This window comes from Mycosarcoma maydis, chromosome 3 (genome assembly GCF_000328475.2).
Source record: "Mycosarcoma maydis chromosome 3, whole genome shotgun sequence".
Classification (NCBI taxonomy): Eukaryota; Fungi; Basidiomycota; class Ustilaginomycetes; order Ustilaginales; genus Mycosarcoma; species Mycosarcoma maydis.
The window spans coordinates 1,489,539-1,510,413 of record NC_026480.1 but is presented as its reverse complement, the minus strand read 5'-3'; the positions used below and the strand labels follow the sequence as shown (position 1 = coordinate 1,510,413).

The window sequence follows — 20,875 nt, the reverse complement described above, 5'->3', positions numbered from 1 at the left end:
TTAGCTGAGCTAGGACGTGAACGTATGCGCGGATCACTTCGGCCACGATGAGTCTTCCAAACACGCCTCTACTTTGGTGACCGAAGTTGCGAGGTGATGGTGAGTCTGGCAGACGAGGGCAACAGAGTTGGGTGCACGATCGAGCTTTGTTCGCGGCTCAGGGGTTGTTGAGTGCTTTCAATTTGTTCAAGACTCGTGGCTGTCGCTGCTGTCTCTGCATGAAGGGCAGATCGCAGATCGATGGTGCATTCGTGATTCGTTGTGTTGGTTGTACATGGTCCCTTGGGTTGCCTTGCCCAGCGCATCGACGTGTTTGAGCTTCGCGCTCACGCTTGTTTGTGTCACTTGACATGCACGATGCGTGATGGTTCACTTGCCTGTTTTGGTAGAAGCCCCTGAAATCACGAATCATGACACTGAATATTCTAATGTTGGATGTTGGCTTCTAACACCCACTGTTCCCAAACACGAAGACGTGAATTCATGATTCGTGATTCGTGATTCGTGATTCGTGATTTGCAATCACAAATGCCTCCACACAATCACGAATCGTGAATCGTGAATCGTGAATCGTGAATCGTGAATGCAGCTGTGGTGGACCCTGCTTTGCACTTCTGCAGACTCACAATCACGAATCACCACTCACGACTCAGCCAAGATTCACGATTCGTGATTTCTTCTCGACATAACCAACGTCTCTTTGTGCTTAGTCGTGATTGCCACTCTGAAAAAGTCATAGAATCAAGCGTGGTTCCCTTCTTGGCTCGCCTTTCCTCCCGTCACGATGGCCATTTGATTCAGTTCACAACGCGCTCCCAAGTCACACCTCGCCTTGCTACCACCATGCTCGCCTAAACCCATTGCGGATCCTCGACAGCCAAATATCCTCGCGTCCGAACAAAGCAGCTCAGCGGCTCCTTCAGCATGCCGCCAAGATCAAGCGCATTCACCACATGCTTGAATCAAAGCTCCTCACACGGCTCCATTGCTGCAAACGCTTCGATATGGCCAGTACAGATCTGTGAGAGTGGCTTAGGCTCCTCTTCATCCACATCCTCCTCTGAAGCGAGTCGTAGCAGGCTCACCTACGTGCCACTTGAGCAGCTCGAGTTTGAAGACGTTTCCTTCTTTTGCGACTTTGCCCTTCTGGCCAACCTTCAGCATCCACATCACGTCGATCGAGATACTGATCTGCCCACATCCCAACGGACCTCAGCTGGTGCTAAACGTAAGCGATCACCTTCCAACAAAGACGCCCATGACTCTGCACCGAGCGCCAAGAAAACGGGAAAACATGTGACACCCACCCATGAGGTGCTTGACCAGGCACATCTGATTCACACAAGCTGCTACTTTTGTATCAAGCCTCGCGACGCCCATGACACTGAACTTGTCCTCAGTCTCAAGCAGGCGCTTCGAGCCACGTCATCGTCCATACCACTACATCTCTCCCCTCTCGGTCTTTCTGTCTCGAGCTGCTCAACAGACCGTCCAGCCGACAGCATCATTGTTGCAACTCTGCTCATCTCCGATCCAGAAACGCGCAAACCCATCATCCAACTTCCGGTGTTGAACACCGATCACTTTGCCCACCCCCATCTCGATCTGGGCAAGCTTACCAACGGCCTGTGGCTCGTATCTTTGATAAACCTCCTCTCGACCAGTGCCTCGACAGGTACCCAGCTATCCGTTCTGCCTGACTTCACCCTCGATGTGGTTTCGACTCCTCCCGATTATCCATCCGATCGCCTCACCGCCGGCTCCCTCTTTCTCAGGCTCAACATACACGTTTGTGCTGCCATTTCCACACAAGCCACCGCCCCATTGGCCCGCGAAAAAATCATAGACATGGCCAGGCTTGTACACTTTGCCGACCAATGGCCCGATCACGTCGACATGGGTGCAGACGTCGACGCCAGCTTTGTCTACCAGAATCTGCGTCCAGCTTCGCTTCAAGCTCCAGAGGCTGTCCAGCATCTCGATCTCGTCCCCACCTTGCTACCCTTCCAGAAGCGCTCAACTGCATTCGTTCTCGGGCGCGAAGGCTGCGTGTTTGATTCACACGGTAACATTACAAAGAGCCACAGAATCATCGCACATGATGGCCAGAGCAACGTCGGTCTCTGGTGGAAGCAAGTTGGTCCTCAGCTATACTACAACTGGATTGAGGCGCGTTTCGTTCGAGACCCCAATATAACGCTACACAGCGACCTCAAAGGAGCCATGCTCGCCGAAGAAATGGGTCTAGGAAAGACGGTAGAAGCCGTGGCTCTCATTCTGCTCAATCCCGACCCTTTGGCCTCCTCCCGTCCGGGTTGGTACGATGTGCGTAATCAGATCGACGTAGTGCCCACCAAGACCACCCTCATTGTCGCACCCGAGTCACTGCGTGCACAGTGGATCGAAGAGATTGCCCAGCATGCGCCATCGCTTGCCGTTTACTCGTATCAGAGCAGGACCAAGGCTGAAAGCGACGTACCCGAGCATCTCACCTGGGAGGCCTGGGCGCAACGATTCGACATTATGATCATCTCGTATAGCACGCTTGGCAGAGAACTCAGCACCGCCAAGAGTGCTCCTGAGCGCTCTCGTCGTCACCAACGCAAGTACGAACGCCCTCGTAGCCCGCTCGTTAAGCTACATTTTCATCGTGTGCTCATGGACGAGGTACAGATGATCGGTAACTCCAACGCAGCCGAAACGGTATCCATGATTTCGCGCAGCTCGTCCATTGCTATCTCCGGTACACCTGTCAAAAAGATGGACGATCTCCGATCGTGCTTCCGCTTCCTTCGTGTCCCAGGTTATCTCGCCACCAACAGCGAGTGGCAAGCACTTACACATCCCTTGCTTGCACCTGCCCTTGTACGCGTGTTGCAGACCATCGGTACGCGCCACACCAAGGCGCAAGTGGCTTCAGAGATGGCGCTTCCAATTCAAACTCGCGCAGTGGTTCCGATCGATTTCACCTCGATCGAGGCTGCATTCTACGCAGATGTCTGGAAAGAAGCTCTCTCGGAGATCGCGTATACACACGACGGCAATCCCCAAACCCCTGACCAGCAACCTGATACTGTCAAGATGCGCCACCACCTACTACTCTTGCGCCAGGCCTGCACCCATCCACAAGTTGCCGTCACGTTTCGTTCTGGTGTCGTCGGCTCCAAGAACCTCCGTAACATCGATGAGGTGCTCGAGCTGATGATTGACTCGACTCGCACCGAGCTTCACAGTAGCCGCACGTTCTGGTTCGGTCGTCGCATCCATCGAAACATCCTCGTCCTATATCGCCGCCAAGAGGATCAGCGTACCCTCGCAGCTGCACAGTTTGATGACATCGAGGCCGAAATTTACACGAATATCGCCGTACTCGAGCACGAGATTCGTGCGGCGGCCAGCCTCGGCCCCCTCTATCAATTCACGCAACAAGAATTGCAATGGGAGCAAAAGGCCGAAACGCAAGAGCCAAGGCTGGTCGCAGATCTCTCAAACGCCAAAGTGGATGAAGATGTCGAAAGTGCCTTGGAAGCACTCGTTGGCGATCAACAGGCCTTCCTTGTTCTTAAGGAGAAACGAAAAGCCAGAGCCAACCACATCACTCAGCTCAAATCTCTGCTCCGCAATCTGCTCATGAAGCTCCATCGCCTCTTGCAATTCGTAGGCAATCTGTACTTTCAACGAGGAGAATATTTGGACGAGAAAGAGAAAGAAGTCCAGCCACAACAGCGAACAGAAGCTTCAGTCACGAACGGTGCCGATACCACCACTATCAAGCTCGAGATGGTTAACAATGTCAAACAAATGCCTAACAAGCATGCCAATACACATTTCGCAACTTCAGACATCGCCACGATTGAAGGAGAGCATGCGAAATTAGTCAGCGAGGCCCAGGTTGATCTAAAGCGGTCAGCTTTAGATGTATCAGCGATGACTCGCGAACGTCAAGCTCTCAAGGACAAAGAGGATGCTGCCTACGCCAAGGCCGAAAAGATTCGTCAACGTCTGCTCACGGAAGCCCGCGAAATGGTCCAGATAGGGATCACTAAGCTCAGTCGCGACCAGCTCACACTGGACGTCAATGCCGTTCGAGTATCAGACGAGCTTTTCCAAAGTGGCGGTGGCCTTATCAGCCAAGAGTCATACCATGGCTTATCCGATATCGTAGATCTGCTCAATAGACACGCTCAAGTGCTGTTTGCATGGCGCGAAAGCATCATCGCTCGTTTAGTGCGTGCGGTAAACCGCGATGTGAGCCTCGAGCACGAGGACGACGACCAGTATCAGGAGAACCTGGACACGCAAGCCGAGGTTGAAGTGCTGCTCGAAATGTATCGCCCGCTCTTGTCCGAGCGTGAAAAGATTCTCAAGGGTAGTGTAGCTGTTGGAGCTACCGACAAACCGCGGCTGTTCAAAGAGACCGAAGCGGCTGTTCGGGTGGCTCGGCAAAACAAGCTCAGAGGTATCGCACCGGACCCAGAAACCGACGAGGAGCTTCTGCGGGTGCAGCAACAGCAGCTGGAGCAATTTAAGAAGCTAGATCAAGAGCGCCAAACTGTGTCGCTGCGGGGCAATTTGGTGTCCTTGACCGATGAGGCCGAGCATCTCAAATCTCTACGCGACAACAGCCTTCGTGCTGAAGAGACCGAACTAGCTAGGCAGGCATATCTCGAGGCAAGACGCATCATGAGCGACCAAGTTAGATTCCTAGACAAGCTCAGAAACGAGGAGAAGAATTTTTTGACATCGCTCTTCAACGCGCGCAGTCAATACTTTAAAGAAATCCAGGTCATCTCAGACACGGTGCGCGATCCTCTCTTTATGGATCTGGAGAAGAGTATCCAAGCGACGCAGAAGCAAGAGGCTGATCTGATCACCAAAGTGGACGAGCTCGAACGGCGATTGCGATACTTGACGCATCTGCAGATGGTGCAATCGACAGACGAGCTGGACGAAGCGGCCAAGATCTGCAATATCTGCACAGATCCGATCGAGATAGGCATCCTTACCAACAAGTGCGGTCACGTTTGCTGCGAGAAATGTTGGAAAGAGTGGCAGTCGCAAGGCCACCGCACCTGCGTTCTATGTCAGACGAGGGTGTTACCCAGCGAGGTCCACCGCATCATCTACAGCAGCAACAAGAATGCGACAGTCCAAGACGCGCAGGCGGGGCCGGGAGGTGAGGAACGCGCAAACCAAGAAGCGATGCTAAATGGCCGCAGCACTTCAGCCGTGGTAAAGGTACAGTATCACGAGCTCGACGACTCGCTGCGATCCTCTTTGAATCGGCTTGCGATCCAAGGCCGTTTTGGCTCCAAGATCGACCATGTCACCAAACACGTGCAACACATCCTCAGCACCACGGGCGAAAAATCGCTCATCTTTTCGTCATTTGGACGAGGACTTGATGTGGTAGCCCAATCTTTGACGGCCAATGGCATTCGGTTCGTGCGTGTTACCGGAGCGGGCAAGCTCGGTGGTGCAGCATCCAAGGTGTTTCGCAGCGACCCCAACGTTCACGTCATGCTTCTCCACTCGGAAGCGCAGAGCTCGGGTCTCAACCTGCTCGCTGCCTCGCACATTCACATTCTCGAGCCGTTGCTCAACACGAGCCAGGAGCTGCAGGCGATCGGGCGGGTGCATCGAATCGGACAAACCAAGGAGACTAGAATTTGGTGCTACTATGTCAAAGATACGGTTGAAGAGAGGATCTTGGCTTTGTCGGCGTACAAGGGGCAGAGCCTTTATCTTGAAGGTCGTAACACGAGCTTGTCCGATGGACCCAGCACGTTCCGTGCCTTCAAGTCGTCGCCCATGCCCATGCGCTCGACAAATGGCGACGCCGCCGAACTCTCGAAAGAAGACGCCAAGAAGTGGTCGGCTTTTGGCAAAGGTAGCATAACTGGAGCTGGCGGGACTATGCGCGGCGACGTGACGAGCAACAGCGCCGAGTTGCTGGCTTGTTACTTTGCTCAGTACTTGGCACAGCTCGGCCGATCGCCGGCAAACTATTTCGAGCCGTCGTCCCGGGCGAGCTCAGCTGTCGATCGCCGTCAGGCCACTGACGGGGCGATGGAGGATGCTGTCGCTGACGGCATCGTCCAGGAGGAGGACGAGCTCAGCCAGATGCGAAGAGCAAGGCTGGCAGCATTTGAGCAACGTCAGGCGACCGGTGCAGCGTGACAATTTGGGCGACGCGCTGGCTTGCGGGCGTTCCTTTTACGGACTTGATGCTGTCTCTGAGCATGTGCAGTATATGTGTGAGACAATCGTGAATACCTGGATTTCAAAACAGCATCTAATGCGAGAGAGATTTGGAGAAGAGATAGCCTGACCATGGCAAGCCTGGACCATGCTTGTCCTTGACGTCAAATGCACCTAATGGGGTATAGCCTAGGTGTTGATAGTATTTGAGCAAGCCGTCACCGTTGCCACGCCAACAGTCACCGTAGCAGATGTGCATGTGCATCTCTCTTGCCGTCTGTTCAGCAAAAGCCATGAGGTGGGCAGCGGAGCGTTTCGAGAGGGTGGCGCATCTCCTGTCGGTGACGAGGTATTTCAGGTAGACATAATCGGCAGCTTGTCTCATGCTATTATCTGCGAGCGAGTCGGGGACGTAGGAGGGGAAAGCGGTGCTGATGCCTAGTGCTGCCACTCTTGTCCATGATGTGTCCTGTTTCACTTCGTACAGCAGCATACTTTGCCAGATTGAACCCGAACCCGAGTTCGCAGACGCTTGCAAGTAGCATTCCTCAACGTAATTGGTGAAGTGCGACACTTGGTCCGGTTTCGCAGAAAATGGGATGGTGCCCCATTGCGCTTCTGAGCCGATTGAGGCTAGGTAGGCAAGCGCTGAGTCGAAGGCGTGGAGGATAAAGTCGACGTCGCATTCGGTTGGGTTGGTGACGTTGAGCTCGGCGAGCGTCTGGCGCGTCCCGGTGGCGGGTTGCGCCGCCCTGACGCGTGTGCGTGCGTCTAGAGAAGAAACGATCATCGTGCGCGTGGAGTGCGGACAATTGCGACTCACGCTTGCCGATGCAACACAGAGCGACCATGTAGTACAGTGGCTAGCTCTGACTCGACGTGATAAGAAGATCTTGCGGAGAGAATCCCAATCACGAATCAATCGTGAATGAATCTCGGTGTCTAGATCGGCGCACTTTGAACGATTTCGCGCTGATCGCGTGGCACGACTGAAATTTGTCCACTTGTGCACAAGATACACATGATTCATGATTCTGATTCGTGATTCGTGATTGCGAAGCGGTTGTGTTTTCGAGAATCGCCACCATCTATCGAGGCGCATCGTGTGCGCCCACTCTTGGCCTGTGATGGATGCACAAGCGGCGCGTCCGTCGCGACAGTCGGATGCAGCAGCATCACAAATCCAACGCTCACGTGCTGCAACACCTTCGCTTACACACAAGGCTTCCACCGTCAGCACCACAGACACATTTGCCTCTGCGACCGACGGCCAAGGATACTATACCGACGCGGCTGATGTAAGCGCCTACCACGATGACGTGCGTAGCCGGTTCGACAGTGTTCCGAATACGATCAATGGCTATGGACTGGATCAACGAGATGGGGAGGCGCGCCTGCCGAGATCGTCTTGCAGCAGGACAGATGAGCAAGGCGATGTTATGATCACCAACGTGCATGAACCGCAGATCACCTCACCACAGCTTCAAGCGAATCCGCAGCAGCCACCGATCGAAGCAGTGGCCTCGCCATCCATCTGTTCAAATCGGAACGCATGCGCCGAAGAAGCTGGCAAACCGACTGGGTGTGAGCAGCAATCTTGTGTGCCAGATGCATACCACCGACTGGCGCGACACGCAGCAATTGTGGGGCTGCTCATGTTTTCGGCCATCTGGGGAACGCTAGCGCGTGAAGGCATGGTAGCACTCAACACGTACGACGGCGAAAGTGTGGCGCCGCTCATATGGGCGCAAGCGGTCGGTTGTCTGATCATGGGCGTCGCGATCGGTGCGAACCGTGAGCCGATCGAGCGCACGTATCCGCCTGCGTACATCATGATCACTACCGGTCTATGCGGCAGCATCACCACGTTTTCAAAGTGGATGCTGGATGTGTTTCGTGCATTTGGCGATCAGCGACACTTTGATCGAGGCGGCTTGCACAATGTCATGGATGCGTTGTCGCAGACCGCAGTGACGTTGGGGATGGCTTTGATTAGCGTTGAGGCGGGAGTTGCGCTTTCAAGCGTGGTCAATGTGGAAAAGCTGGTTGCTGCATTCCATCATTGGCGCTCCAGGCCAGGCTTGCATCCGTCACGCACGCCACGTGCAGATCTCACCGATGGCGAATCAAAGACGCACATGGTTCAAGCGCGCCCGACGCTTATTCTGGACACATGCATGTTTTTACTTGGGCTGATCTTCTGGATCGGCTGTGCGCTTCTGTGTGCCCTATATGGCGGGTTCCGACATGTCACATTCAGCCTCGTTCTCGCGCCTGCTGGTACTGTCGCGCGATGGTACTTGTCGCGCCTCAACACACATGCGCTCTCGAGACGATTCTCACTACCGCTCGGCACGCTCGCTGCGAATCTGCTGGCGACTGCGCTTATCTGTGCCGCTTTTACCGCATCGCGTGCAGGCTCCATGCCCACATCTTTCGCTGGCCGACTCACCGGATGCCAAGCGCTGCAGGGCCTCCAAGACGGGTTCTGCGGCTGCCTGTCCACCGTCAGCACATTCGCGGTCGAGTTGCGCACAATCAAGCCTAGACGCAACGCGCTTAGGTATGCGCTCCTCTCGTGGCTCGCCGGTCTGCTTCTCTGCGTCCTCCTGCTCGGCGCCCCGTGGTGGAGCGTCGGCATGGACGGACGATGCCTCGGATACCCCATGTAGATTGCTTTCACCCATACCATACCCCTGCACAGTTAAAGCAAGTTTTGGGTCCTGTCTATTGCGTGTGTGATCACATTTCTTGAGAGCAGAACGCAAATCTACATTACACGTGCAACATGCACACCAATACAACGTTAGAGGCCGACCTAGGAGCTCGTCGGGGAGACCCTCTTTGCCAAGCCCGACTTTTCATAGATTGCATCGATGGCCTGCATGATAATGACCGACTCCTCGTTGTGGACCCAGACGGGAACCCTGGGTGTACTCTTGTCTCTGTCCTCATTGATCATGTTGATCGCACCCACTTGGTCGGGCTCTGTACCCTTCTGCACCGCTCTGACTGCCAACACGAACGCCTCAAGTTGATAGCGGTACGTCGACCACCATGCCTCACCGGTACTATTGGGCCAATGACCGTCTTTGGCAGCTTTGCGCATCTGTTCGGTCCCGGAATTGTCGCTGGGGACGTACGCTTTGTAGGTGCGGGCTGTCCCTGGCGCTACGCCCGCGTCCGAGGCGGATTTTCCGCGATAAGTGGCCTTGATCGTGTGCCAAAAGAAAGGCACAACAAAGTTTTGCAGCTCGACAGTGCTGCCGTCCTTGAAAGTGGCTTTCAGGGTGGGCGCGAGACGACCCGGGTTCGGAACTCGCCATCCGAGCAAAGGCAGTGTGAAGAGAGATCGCCCGAGAGACGTTTCGATCTTGCATGGCAGTTTGGCAGGTCGAGCGGTGGGCACGAGAAGCGTAGCTTCCATTCCAACGTCGATCGCCGGATCTCCATTTTGGTTGAGATGCGCTTGCGAGCTAGACACTCGTGGTTCGAACAGCGTAGGTCTCGCTTCTCGCACTTCAATGCCTTGTTCCCAGTTGGCTCGCTGCCACGTTCCGGCAGCAGCCCTCATGGTATACAGCACCGCACTGGTCGGGTAGACACCTGCATCCATCAGCGCTCCACCTGCCAGTTTGTGATCAAACCGGATATCGGCATCGCCAACCGCGCCTGCCGGAGCGAGCAGATACGCGTCTACCGCCATCATCGGATTCTGAGGTGACATGAAATCATGCAGACGATAAGCAAACTCATGAAGTGCTGGATGGAAGCGATAGTGGAAAGCCTCCAAGACGAGCACGTTGGCCTTCTTGGCTTGTTGGAAGAGATGTTTTGTTTCGGCCTGGTTCGAGGTGCTAGGTTTTTCCAGCAAGACGTGCTTGCCGGCAGCGATGCATTTCAGCGTCCACTCGTAATGCAGTCCGTTGGGAAGCGGGTTGTAGACGGCGTCGATGCCAGCGTCGTTGATCAGCTCGTCGTAGCTCGAAAAGACGTGTGGGATGTTGTGCTTCTTGGCGAACGCGGTGGCTCTGTCCTTGGATCGTGCAGCGACGGCCGAGATGATGACGTCGGGGTGTGATTTGGCAGGAATGATGATGGCAAACGGCGCGATGTTGGCGGCACCAAGGATGCCTATCCTGAGTGGGGAGGCGCCATCGCCAGTGCGTTTGGCAACTGCGGGCGGCGAGAAGGACGTGTAGATGTTGGAAAAGCGGCCGTAAATCTCTTTGATCGCCGTCGTCATTTTTCGAGAACGTCTCAGCTCGACAAGACAGGCAAAGCGGAGAGGAATGAGATGGAGGCAAGCGATAATATACAGACGACGGATGCGCTATCGTCACAGGCGAGGGCTTATGTACTCGGACGCATTCTACAAAACGGGAAAGATACTGCAAGACCAAGCGCTCACAGCTTAATCGTGAATGCAGCGTCTATGACGAATTCACGATTCGTGATTGCACCGTGATTCGAGGGCGTGGTTGCTTTCTTCTTTCCACGACCACGACCACGTCAACGTGCTGCTTGGTTCTTCCAACAAGTCATGAGTTTGGACCCTGTCAACCGAGGCTGCAACTAGCCAAGCGAGCCGAGAGTCACCGAGTGCCATTCGTGATTCGTGATTTGGACGCGCACAAATCGACCGTAAACTTGCTCCACTTGCCTCGCAGCCTCTGCTGCCTCTGCTGCCTGTTTTCAACACCATCCGTGATCCTTGTGAGCGGACATGTCACCATTCACTCGAGATGGTCACGAGCGTAATCGATTGCGCTTTCAGGGCAGCTCAGAGTGTGGTTTCGTGCTGCGAAGCTCTGAGCGCGGCGGCAGTCTTGGTGCAGCTGTTGAAGCTCATTTTGGAACCAATCGTGGCTGTCCACGAAAGCGAGCTGCATCGATATTTTTTAGCGCAAAGACGGTTGGATAGCCGAGTCACGGAGGAGACTCAGCCTAACTTTGGCGATCAGATGGCCACGTCGACACGTTGAGCACGTTCACCAGATTCATGATCCACGATCTGCTTTCGTCCTGTCCATTCACGATTTACTCGTACGTCGCACTCGTGACTGTTTCGGCTGTTTGTACAATCACGAATGTGCAAGCGGATTGCACGATGTAGAAGATCGTCAACGTGAATTTAATACTGTCATGTTAGCAAATCGCAACTTACATTCTTTACATGCGATTCGTGATTCGTGATTGTGATTTAGCACCCACTCGTGACTCTCGCGTCCGTTGATCACGAATGACGGTTCTGCCGACCAAGCGCGGGTGGTCGCCCATGTCTCTACGCATCGTCGTTGCTGTGACAGACGATTCCGGGTTGTGAGGGCTTGTGGCTCACAAACGTCTGTGTTCTTGTATCCTTTCGAGCGACCGTAGATCGCTCAGCCAGCCGTGGAGTGGGTTAGCAAGCCTAGCAATCTTCGATAGCCGCTTCATATCGATGCTTCATATCGATGCTTCATATCGATGCTTCAGCTCGTCCAGTCTGACCCACTGGAATATAATATACTCGAGAGTGCGCATGAATTGGTCTGAGGGGCGTAGCGAGAAGTGGGTCGTGGACTCATTTGTTGGCAACAGGAGCGATGCTGCATGGATGTGAGATGCACTGCAAATAAAGTCTGTTGTCCCCACCGACCTCGGCCTGCACCGTATGAAGCAATGAGTAGTGGCCATATAAATATACGCAAAGGGCAGAAAGCAGTTGACAAGAACCTTCCTCTCTTTCGAAAGCGTGGGTTTGCGACGACCACATAGATACCTAGAACCATCCTGAGGACTCTCGACATCAACGATGATGACCACACTGGTGCAAACCACGCTTCTCTCTCTAGCACTCGTCCTGCTGGGCAGCACCGTTCCCGTCCATGCCGATGCTGCGGGTGCGGTACCATTGCCGAATTTCAAGGTAGACCCGCAACCTCTGGCCAGCACGTTTTACTGGTTCTCCTCGGTCGAAGTCGGCGTTTGCTACAACCCGCAAGCTCGCGTTGGCAGCATCAAAGGCGCTCTTCACTGCACACACCAAGAAAACTACGACAGGGACAACAATTCGTACACACTGCCGCAAACGTGCGTGGCGCTCAAGCCGCTTGGAAAAGCATTTTCGAGCAACGTGCGCGACTCGTGTACCAATGCCAAAGGTATCTTCAATGTGATTGTGCCCGCTTCGTCCAATGCTCTTGGATCTCAGGCTTACGATGCGGTTCAAGCCAAGGGTGGCACTGGAGGAACCGGCACTGACGACGACACCTCGGCCCCAGACTCTAACGACCAGGAGAAGAAGGGCGGCGGCCTGCTAGGAGGAATCGGTAGCATGTTTGGCATGTAAACCGCTGCGACGTCGTTGATGATGACTCTGCTCGCCAGCATATCACTTCTTCCCATCGTGAAATACAACGACGATTCGTCATTCGCGATTGTTCTTGTCGTTCGTATCTGAAGGCACCACTCGTGACTCACACTCACGCTGTGGTAAGTCACGGAGTCGTGAGTTACCAGGAATTATGAACCGTGAACCAGGGCCGTGGACGAAAGAGGTGATTGTTAAAGCCTAGTTTGTTCGACGCTGACGCATGGAAAACATTCGCGATGCGTGATTCGTAATTCAAGATTCACGATTCACGAGGGTTAACTGAGGACGCACGAAGCATCAAGATTCACGATTCACGATTCACGATTCACGATTCACGATTCACGATTCACGATTCACGATTCACGATTCACGATTCACGATTCACGATTCACGATTCACGATTCACGATTCACGCTTCGTTGCTTTGGGAGTCGTGAGTTCTAGCGTGAAAAAGCATGGCTGTACAGCCGTGAGCAGCCACGAGCATAAACTTGCCTCCCTCTTACAGCACACGCTCTCATTGAAGCCGAGTTGCGGTGAGCGCCACATCAAGTCGCAGTAGAGAGTTGGCTGTACAAGATGTGCGCATTCAGACAGGTGGACAGATGTCCAAGCTTGGATGGCGACGAGATTCTGTAACTCAAGACTAGGCCACCGTCGGCCCGAGACAATAGAAGCATAATCGAGTTGTGAGTTCAGGATTTGCCGTTTGTGCGACATGCACAAAAAAACGAAGGGCTTTCAAGCGCGCCAGAACTCACACTGTGCGTGAGTGAGGAGTGCGTTGCGCTGTGCTGTTTCCCCACATTTTTTGGGGGTTGAGAGGGTGCTTTACGCTTCAGTGTCCGGCTAAGCATGAATACAGTCTGTGAGTCTTGAGTGGAGTATAATCGTGAATATGTAAATACGTCGCTTGTTGGTTGAGTCTGAATGCTCGTGACTGTCCACCAACCCAGTCTGGGGTAAATACGAAGCAGATCGACTCGTGACTTGTATTCAGCCGATTTTGAACTTGAACATCACAAATCGTGAATGGCTTTTGAAAAACATTTTGATAACAGTTACGGCTGTACAACCTCGCTTGCTCTGTCCCATCTTCTTTGCATGCTCCACTGTGGCAAGAGCTGAACCCTGATGCTCCTTACTTGGCTGTCAGGCTTGGATTGCATCTCGTGGTCCTGCGTAGTGTGTGACTGCCTGCGTACTGCCCCAGCGAGACCGCCCAGAGTGTGTGTGAATCACGAATCTCAGCTTGGCTTACACGCTGCATCAGACCGGCCTTCAAGCAAGCCGGCTTTGCCGTTCTCAACCTCGCTCGTCTGTACTCACTCGCCATACCAAGGGAGAAGACCGTACGAGCGTTCAGGTTAAATATATCTGATCCATGTCGATTTCTTCCACAAGAAGCACTTTGTCCATCCTCTTCTTCCCGTGACACATTTTGATTCCCCTTCTACAACACGCTCGTCCCCCACAGTCCTTTCAAAAATGGCCGCACGCAAAGCTTACATCGTCGGTGTCGGCATGACCGCCTTCACCAAGCCCGCCGACCGTGATTACCCCGTGCTTGGTCTCGAAGGTGCCGTCAAGGCGCTCATCGATGCAGGTTTGACCTACGATGCTGTCGAATACGCCGCTGCTGGCTACGTTTATGGTGACTCGACTTGCGGTCAGCGTGTTCTTTACCAGCTCGGTATGACTGGCATTCCGATCGTCAATGTCAACAACAACTGCTCCACCGGTTCTAGCGCCTTCAGCCTCGCTGCCAATGCGGTTCTCGCCGGCCAGGCCGAGTGTGCGCTCGCCGTCGGTTTCGAAAAGATGGCTCCCGGCTCGCTCAGCTCGGCTTTCACCGACCGTGCTGCTCCCATGGAGGGCACCATGTCGCAGCTCTTTGAGATCGAAGGCGACAAGGAGTACGAGACCGAAGACTTTGGTCCGTTTGCTGCTCGTATCTTTGGTGCAGCTGGTCTCGAGTACTGCGAAAAGTACGGTGCTACCTGGGACCACATCGCCGAGATCGCCGCCAAGAACCACCGTCATTCGGCCAAGAACCCTTACGCACAGTTCCGCGCCACCCCAACCGCCGAACAGGTCAAGAACGCACGAAAGATCACCCGTGAAGTGACGCTGCCCATGTGCTCGCCCACCTCGGATGGTGGTGCTGCTGCAGTGGTCGCATCCGAAGCGTTTGTCAAGAAGCACGGTCTCGAGGACCGTGCCATCGAGCTCGCCGGTTTGGGCGTCGCCACCGACTCGATCCGTCTGTACGAGGACCGTTCGCGTATCGAGCTTTCTGGTGCTGATATGTCGCGTCGTGCCGCAGCGATCGCTTACAAACAGGCCGGCATCGGTCCCAAAGATATCCAGGTTCTCGAGTTGCACGACTGTTTTGCTCCCAATGAGCTTGTCACCTACCCTGCCCTCGGACTGTGCGCTGAAGGCGATGCGCACAAGCTTGTCGAGCAGAAGCTCAACACGTACAACGACTCCGGAAAGGGTTGGGTCGTCAACCCCTCGGGTGGTCTCGAGTCCAAGGGTCACCCTCTCGGTGCTACCGGTCTCGGCATGATCAAGTACATGGTCGACCAGCTCCGTGGCGACGCCGGTGCGCTCCAGGTCAAGAACGTCCAGCATGCGCTCACGCACAACATCGGCCTCGGCGGTAGCTGTGTTGTCACCATCCTCCGTCGTCCATCTTTCTACAAGGCGGGCGTCACCAACTCTGCCAAGCGCTTCGGCTACAATGCTGGCGACCAGGTAAAGAGCATCACCGAGGAAGATTTGAACAAGGTCAAGAGCAAGCAGTTCTCCGATTACCTACCCGCCGACCTTTGAGCTGCCCCTATCACGCACCTAGGTTGGATTCGCCTGATCCGCGCATCCGCACCCCAAGGCGTGATTCACCGACTGGAAGCCCAAGAAGCGCATGTGCCCAAATATTATTTCATATGGCTCAATCGTAACGTCACCTCGCTACTTGCTCCTTCTGCCATGCTGCTCTTCCGTCCTGTATACATATCTGCCTTGCCTTCTCGCCTAGTTTTCTCGATGCTCAGCTATCATCCTTCTTGCACTGTTGCTCGATGCCGCTCGACAGTCTGGCGTGTGCCGCGTCCATTGAGTCTGACGCGCCAAGCGTTCTTCAAGGTTGGCTTGCCGCGACGTGCTACCTTGATATTAGTTTTGCACAATGCACCCACAGGCGTTGACTTCATCTGTCATCGAGCGCCTCAGTCGAGCACGTGCGCTCGTTCTTGACAACTTTGCAGACAGACGACCGGTCCGCACGCAGAGCGCTTCAAGACAGAGTGCAAAGTCTCCTGCAAGAACGTGCTCGCTCAGATGCATTCAACACGGCTGTGAGATTAAGAAACGTGCATCAACTCAGGCTTATGCAGGAACGCGGTCGTCCGTCTTTACAGAGCGACTTTGATCAGAGCACGGAAGAAAGAAAGAGCAGAGACTAAGACGAGGACTGTTGATCTTGTGCAGTGCCAAAACAGGCAAGTGGTCAAAAGAGCATCTACGCCATCTTCGGTGAATGCATTCTAACACAACCTTCTCGATCTCGTGTACTATATCACTGCCTCTGAACTGTATCGTATCGACGACGGAGCATCTGGAATTCCAACCTTGATGCTTGGCAACCTTGATTCTTGCATCTACACGTTACGTTTTCCTGCTGCAAGTCCCTGCACGACGCTACGATCCTCGACACGTACACTACTTGCAGGATAACGCACCGGCTCCGAGCTCTCCACCATCGCCATCGTTACTCGTCATCGATCGATCAAGTCTTCTCAGTGGGAACACAACGCCTTGCATCATTTCACGTTGAAAGCAACTTGCGCACAAGTACGCATCCTCTTACGACTGTACGCAGCTCGTAAAATCCCTCCAGAGGCTCGGTCCAACAAAGTCAACACCAAGGACAGGGACAAGAAGTTAGAGCGTTGGTTGCTACCTAGCAAGGAGGGGACCGCCGGGAGCTGGTCGGTTGTTGAATTAGTGCGACATTGGCTCATCAAGCTTGGCGAAAATTACCTGGTTGCTCGTTGCAACTAGCAGGGTGACAGCAAGTGCTCATTTCTTCATAAGCGAGAACCGCCGGAAGCAGGGGAGTGCATGGTCTTGCTAGACATAGCCTTGCCAACCTCTGCGAGAAAAGTGCAAGCTGTCGGTCGTGCTTGGTTGTAACGCCCTTCACCAACCATCTTGGTACAACCTCCTACTCCTCATTCACCAGCCAGCGTTGGTTCTGCGACAGAGTGCGGCCTACGTTGAGCCCGCAACCAGCCGTGTCTCTGTTTCGAGTCGCTCTTCCTAGCTCGATAAAGCATCCTTTCTCGACATCAGCGGGGATCCAACAAGCCAGCTGTACGAAAAGGAGACAGATCCATCAGGGCGCGATCGGGACAGCATGCGAACCAAGAGCGTTGATTGGTGCATTAACCTCGTCCAAGTACTGACGTGGCTGCTGGCAGCTATGTCGCCTTGTATCGCTACCCTCTTGAACAACAACGGGGTGGAATCTGCTGAGCGGCTCCTGCAGTCTGCCAGCGATCGATCTACGCACCCTCTTTCGGCCACGCATGTGGTGCAAGTGGTAGCGAAAGCACCCGAAACGCTCAAGTTAGGGACGGACGACTTTCTGGGAACTGGACTGAAACGTAAGTCGGTGGCGGGAGCATATGGTACCACTGCAGCGGTGAGCTTGGGTGCAGTGGCGATCGGGTACCAGACATTGAATTATCGCTCCAAGAACAGGGATGCTGCGACAAAGGCGGCCAAAGATGAGCGGGTGAGAGAGGCGATATGCTCGGAAAAGCGACGCTCTGCAGACGCCACAGGACCCAAATCGATGAACAACGACAGCCAGTCAAGTGGCCCGATGTCGATTGCTTCATCGTCTCCCGTGCCGAGCGCATCAGAGCCAAGTAGACACTCTTCGGTCAACGTTGAAGCATCACAGTCAGAAGCACCAGTAATAGGCTTAGGAGCGGTTCGGGCAAGCACAGCATACGCATATCCACCTTCGCGTGCATTGTCCCGGTTGGACAGGAGAGCACGGCTAAGCGATGCTACTCTCAACACGATCGAAGACTACAACAAGATGATCGGCGCCACCGAAGCGATTGCTTCCGGAACCATTGCCATCACCTCTGCGTGAGTACGCGCCTCTTGGCACAACTCTCTCGTCTCATCCGAGTGATGATTTGCTGACATTTCAAACTGCTCCGTTCTCGATGCCCAGTCACCAAACGAATCAACGCAGCTTAAAAGCTTCCTCCGACTTCCACTGTTGAACGTCGACGACCTTGATGATCCACTGTAACGGCTTGCGCACATGATAGACATGCGCTTGATTTTTGTTCGATACTGATGCGTGGCATGATGAGCATTGTCACACGGCATTGAGCTAGATGCTTTATTTCTTGTCAACCATTTGCTACAATCAAATATGAACAGGCAGTTAAAGAGCGACACTCGTGACGGTGCGGTGTGTTGTCATGGATGGCACATGTTGTCAAACGAAATTCAAAATGACTCCTAAACCGAGGCTCAAAAAGCGCTCGAAAAAGACACAGCTAACTCTCACGTCTGGAGTGAGAAGCATTTCGTAACTCGTGACTAATCGTGATTTGCGGGACGTGCGCGGTGTGCGAGGCGCTTGACCTTGCCTTGTTAGGCCCATCGTGTCGCTGGTCATGTATATGCGTGATGTTGTTCAATCAGAATCAAACTCACGACCGTGCGAATAATGCAGACAGAAGTCGGGGCAAGTTGTGCAAAAGTCGCGAGTGCGTAAAGGTCATGTGTTCTGTTGCAAGCGCGAAAATCGTGAATCGTGAATCTACTCTGTACAGTGTGATGAGAGTGGGCGACGGGACCATCACGAATCACAATCGTGAATCACGAATCATGAATCACGAATGTGGGCTTCGAAATCGTGAATCACGAATGTGAATCTCTCTGTTCGCGCTTGTTCATCTGTTCGGGTTCGTTTGCCTTGGGCATGGATAGAGTCATGATTCGTACGAGGCCTTCACGCTTGTCCAAGCAGACCACATGCGATCAGAGTTGCGGCAGATAGCGGCGACAATCATTCGTCCATGATTCATTCTTAATTGTGAATCACGAATGTCATCAGACAAGAATAGCAAAGCTCCAAAGCTCTAAAACGGTGGATGCGAATGACCAAATGCTGCGTGCTTAGACGCCGCCATAGAAAAACAAAAAAAGTTGCGGGAGGCTGGCGCACTCGCTTACTCACGACTCTGCTTGACAACGCGCGAGCAGCTCGCCACTCATCATTAAGACTTATTGAGCACTTACGACTCATAACATGCACAGTCGTGAATGGAGCGGCTGACCATCTGAGTGCCAAAGCTGCCGCTCGGATGTGGGTCACTGTCCCCCCTTTCGGTTGTGGCTTCCGACCGCGCATTGGTGTCGTGTGCCGCCTTCGATATTCACGGTTGGCCATCCTTGATGTGTTCTCGTGCGCACGGACTGGCAACGCAAGCTTCCGCCCAAGTGTCAAGAATGTGATGTGAGGTGACCAGGTAAGCCATCGTGAATTCTATTGTGTCCAATCACGAATTGTGAATCTTGTATGGCAAGTCCCCGCACGCCAAGGACCCTTCCCCGCAATCGAGCGTGGAATGTCGCAGCTCCGAGGTTAGAGTCAGTCGACGAAAGTTACCTGTGCACAGCAAGCGGGAGAGCACCGGTTTGCGTTCCTTACTCTGCCGCTACAATGAATTTGCCCAGCCTTTGAGAGCACACACTGCAAAGCTTGCATGCTTGCAGAAAGCTGCTAAAGCTGCTCGCGCGACATCACATCTTCTAGGCAGCCGACATCGAGCGAGGCAACTCTCGAGTTTTCCCTGGAGTAGCGTAACAGACACAACTCCCGCAACGTCACGCAACTGCACAGATCACCGCCGCCTTCGCATCCTGGTTGTCTCAGACACCTGGCGGAACACAACTGGACTTTGTTCGTAGCCATCGGTCTGACCCACTGCGAAAGCATAAAAGAGCCGACGTTTGACGCCATCCTTGAACTTTATTCCCCACACATCATCCCTCAGCTCTCTCTTCTCAGCAGCTACACAGCTCTCAACAACAGCATTACTTCGCTTCTCGAGTAAACAATCTACCTTGGACAACAATCAAAACCAACAATGGCTCCCGCTGCTACCTCGTCCCGATCGCACGCCGACCCTCGTGAGCAACAGCTCCAGGTCTCAGGCCAGAACCGCGTCGCCATCTTTGACAAGCAGGGTGGTCCCGTCTCGGTCAAGGAAGCACCCATCCAGAAAGAGCTCAAGCGAGGCGAGGCGCTCGTCCGCGTCATCTACTCTGGTGTCTGCCACACCGACCTGCATGCCATGCTCGGTGACTGGCCTTTGGACAACAAACTTCCGCTCGTCGGTGGACATGAAGGTGCCGGTGTCGTCGTCGCCCTCGGTGAAGGTGCTGACCAGTACGTCAAGGTCGGTGACCGTGTAGGTATCAAGTGGATCGCCACTTCGTGCCTCAACTGCTCCTTCTGCAGGACGGGTGCCGAACCCAACTGCCCACACGCGCAGTGCTCTGGTTTCAGCGTCGACGGTTCCTTCCAAAAGTACGCCGTTTCGTATGCCAACCACCTTTCGATCATCCCGGACGATCTTCCTCTCGACCAGGCCGCTCCTATTCTTTGTGCTGGTGTCACAGTGTACAAGGCTCTCAAGGAAGCTCAGCTGAATCCTGGTCAGTGGGTCGCCATTCCCGGTGCTGGTGGTGGACTGGGACACTTGGCCATCCAGTACGCCGTCGCTGCCGGCTACCGTGTCATCGCCATTGACACGGGTGCGGACAAGAAGCAGCTCTGCGAATCGCTGGGCGCTGAACGTTTCATCGACTTTAAGACGTCCAAAAACCTTGTTGACGATATCAAGGCGGCCACGCCTGACGGATTCGGTCCTCAGGCGGCTGTGGTTGCTGCCTCTGGTGCTGCCGCTTACGAACAGGCGCTCGACTACATTCGCCCGCGTGGTGTCCTGGTAGCCGTCGGCTTGCCCGGCCAGGCCGACATCAAGGCCAACGTCTTCTTCACCGTCTTCCGCTCGGTTCGTATCGTCGGCTCCTACGTCGGTAACCGACAGGACGCCCAGGAGGCGCTCGACATCGCAGCTGCCGGCAAGGTCAGGACTCACTTCAGGACGCTCGGTCTCTCGCAGCTCCCACAAGTCTACGATGACATGCAGAGCGGTAAGATCGCTGGCCGTATCGTGCTCGACATCGACCAGTAATCAGTTCCCACCA

At 54.2% G+C, this 20,875-nt stretch overlaps 8 protein-coding genes across 8 annotated transcripts; 6 read left to right on the top strand and 2 right to left on the bottom strand.

The window, feature by feature from the left end:
- Positions 1-924: 924 nt before the first annotated feature.
- On the top strand, positions 925-6,180 carry UMAG_01990 (uncharacterized protein; the record flags this gene model as incomplete). The annotated part of the gene is made up of 1 exon (XM_011389602.1): positions 925-6,180. The coding sequence occupies one exon, from the start codon at positions 925-927 to the stop codon at positions 6,178-6,180; it is 5,256 nt and encodes a 1,751-aa protein (XP_011387904.1).
- A 115-nt stretch (positions 6,181-6,295) lies between these two features.
- On the bottom strand, positions 6,296-6,991 carry UMAG_11381 (uncharacterized protein; the record flags this gene model as incomplete). Its single annotated transcript, XM_011389737.1, has 1 exon — positions 6,296-6,991. The coding sequence occupies one exon, from the start codon at positions 6,989-6,991 to the stop codon at positions 6,296-6,298; it is 696 nt and encodes a 231-aa protein (XP_011388039.1).
- A 337-nt stretch (positions 6,992-7,328) lies between these two features.
- On the top strand, positions 7,329-8,873 carry UMAG_01989 (uncharacterized protein; the record flags this gene model as incomplete). The annotated part of the gene is made up of 1 exon (XM_011389601.1): positions 7,329-8,873. The coding sequence occupies one exon, from the start codon at positions 7,329-7,331 to the stop codon at positions 8,871-8,873; it is 1,545 nt and encodes a 514-aa protein (XP_011387903.1).
- A 146-nt stretch (positions 8,874-9,019) lies between these two features.
- UMAG_01988 (uncharacterized protein) lies at positions 9,020-10,447 on the bottom strand (the record flags this gene model as incomplete). The annotated part of the gene is made up of 1 exon (XM_011389600.1): positions 9,020-10,447. One exon carries the CDS (start codon positions 10,445-10,447, stop codon positions 9,020-9,022), a length of 1,428 nt encoding a protein of 475 aa, XP_011387902.1.
- Positions 10,448-11,998: 1,551 nt separating this feature from the next.
- UMAG_01987 (uncharacterized protein) lies at positions 11,999-12,535 on the top strand (the record flags this gene model as incomplete). Its single annotated transcript, XM_011389599.1, has 1 exon — positions 11,999-12,535. One exon carries the CDS (start codon positions 11,999-12,001, stop codon positions 12,533-12,535), a length of 537 nt encoding a protein of 178 aa, XP_011387901.1.
- Positions 12,536-14,047: 1,512 nt separating this feature from the next.
- Positions 14,048-15,397, top strand: UMAG_01986 (putative sterol carrier protein; the record flags this gene model as incomplete). The annotated part of the gene is made up of 1 exon (XM_011389598.1): positions 14,048-15,397. One exon carries the CDS (start codon positions 14,048-14,050, stop codon positions 15,395-15,397), a length of 1,350 nt encoding a protein of 449 aa, XP_011387900.1.
- A 1,585-nt stretch (positions 15,398-16,982) lies between these two features.
- On the top strand, positions 16,983-17,732 carry UMAG_01985 (uncharacterized protein; the record flags this gene model as incomplete). The annotated part of the gene is made up of 1 exon (XM_011389597.1): positions 16,983-17,732. The coding sequence occupies one exon, from the start codon at positions 16,983-16,985 to the stop codon at positions 17,730-17,732; it is 750 nt and encodes a 249-aa protein (XP_011387899.1).
- A 2,017-nt stretch (positions 17,733-19,749) lies between these two features.
- On the top strand, positions 19,750-20,862 carry UMAG_01984 (putative alcohol dehydrogenase I; the record flags this gene model as incomplete). The annotated part of the gene is made up of 1 exon (XM_011389596.1): positions 19,750-20,862. One exon carries the CDS (start codon positions 19,750-19,752, stop codon positions 20,860-20,862), a length of 1,113 nt encoding a protein of 370 aa, XP_011387898.1.
- Between the last annotated feature and the right edge of the window lie 13 nt (positions 20,863-20,875).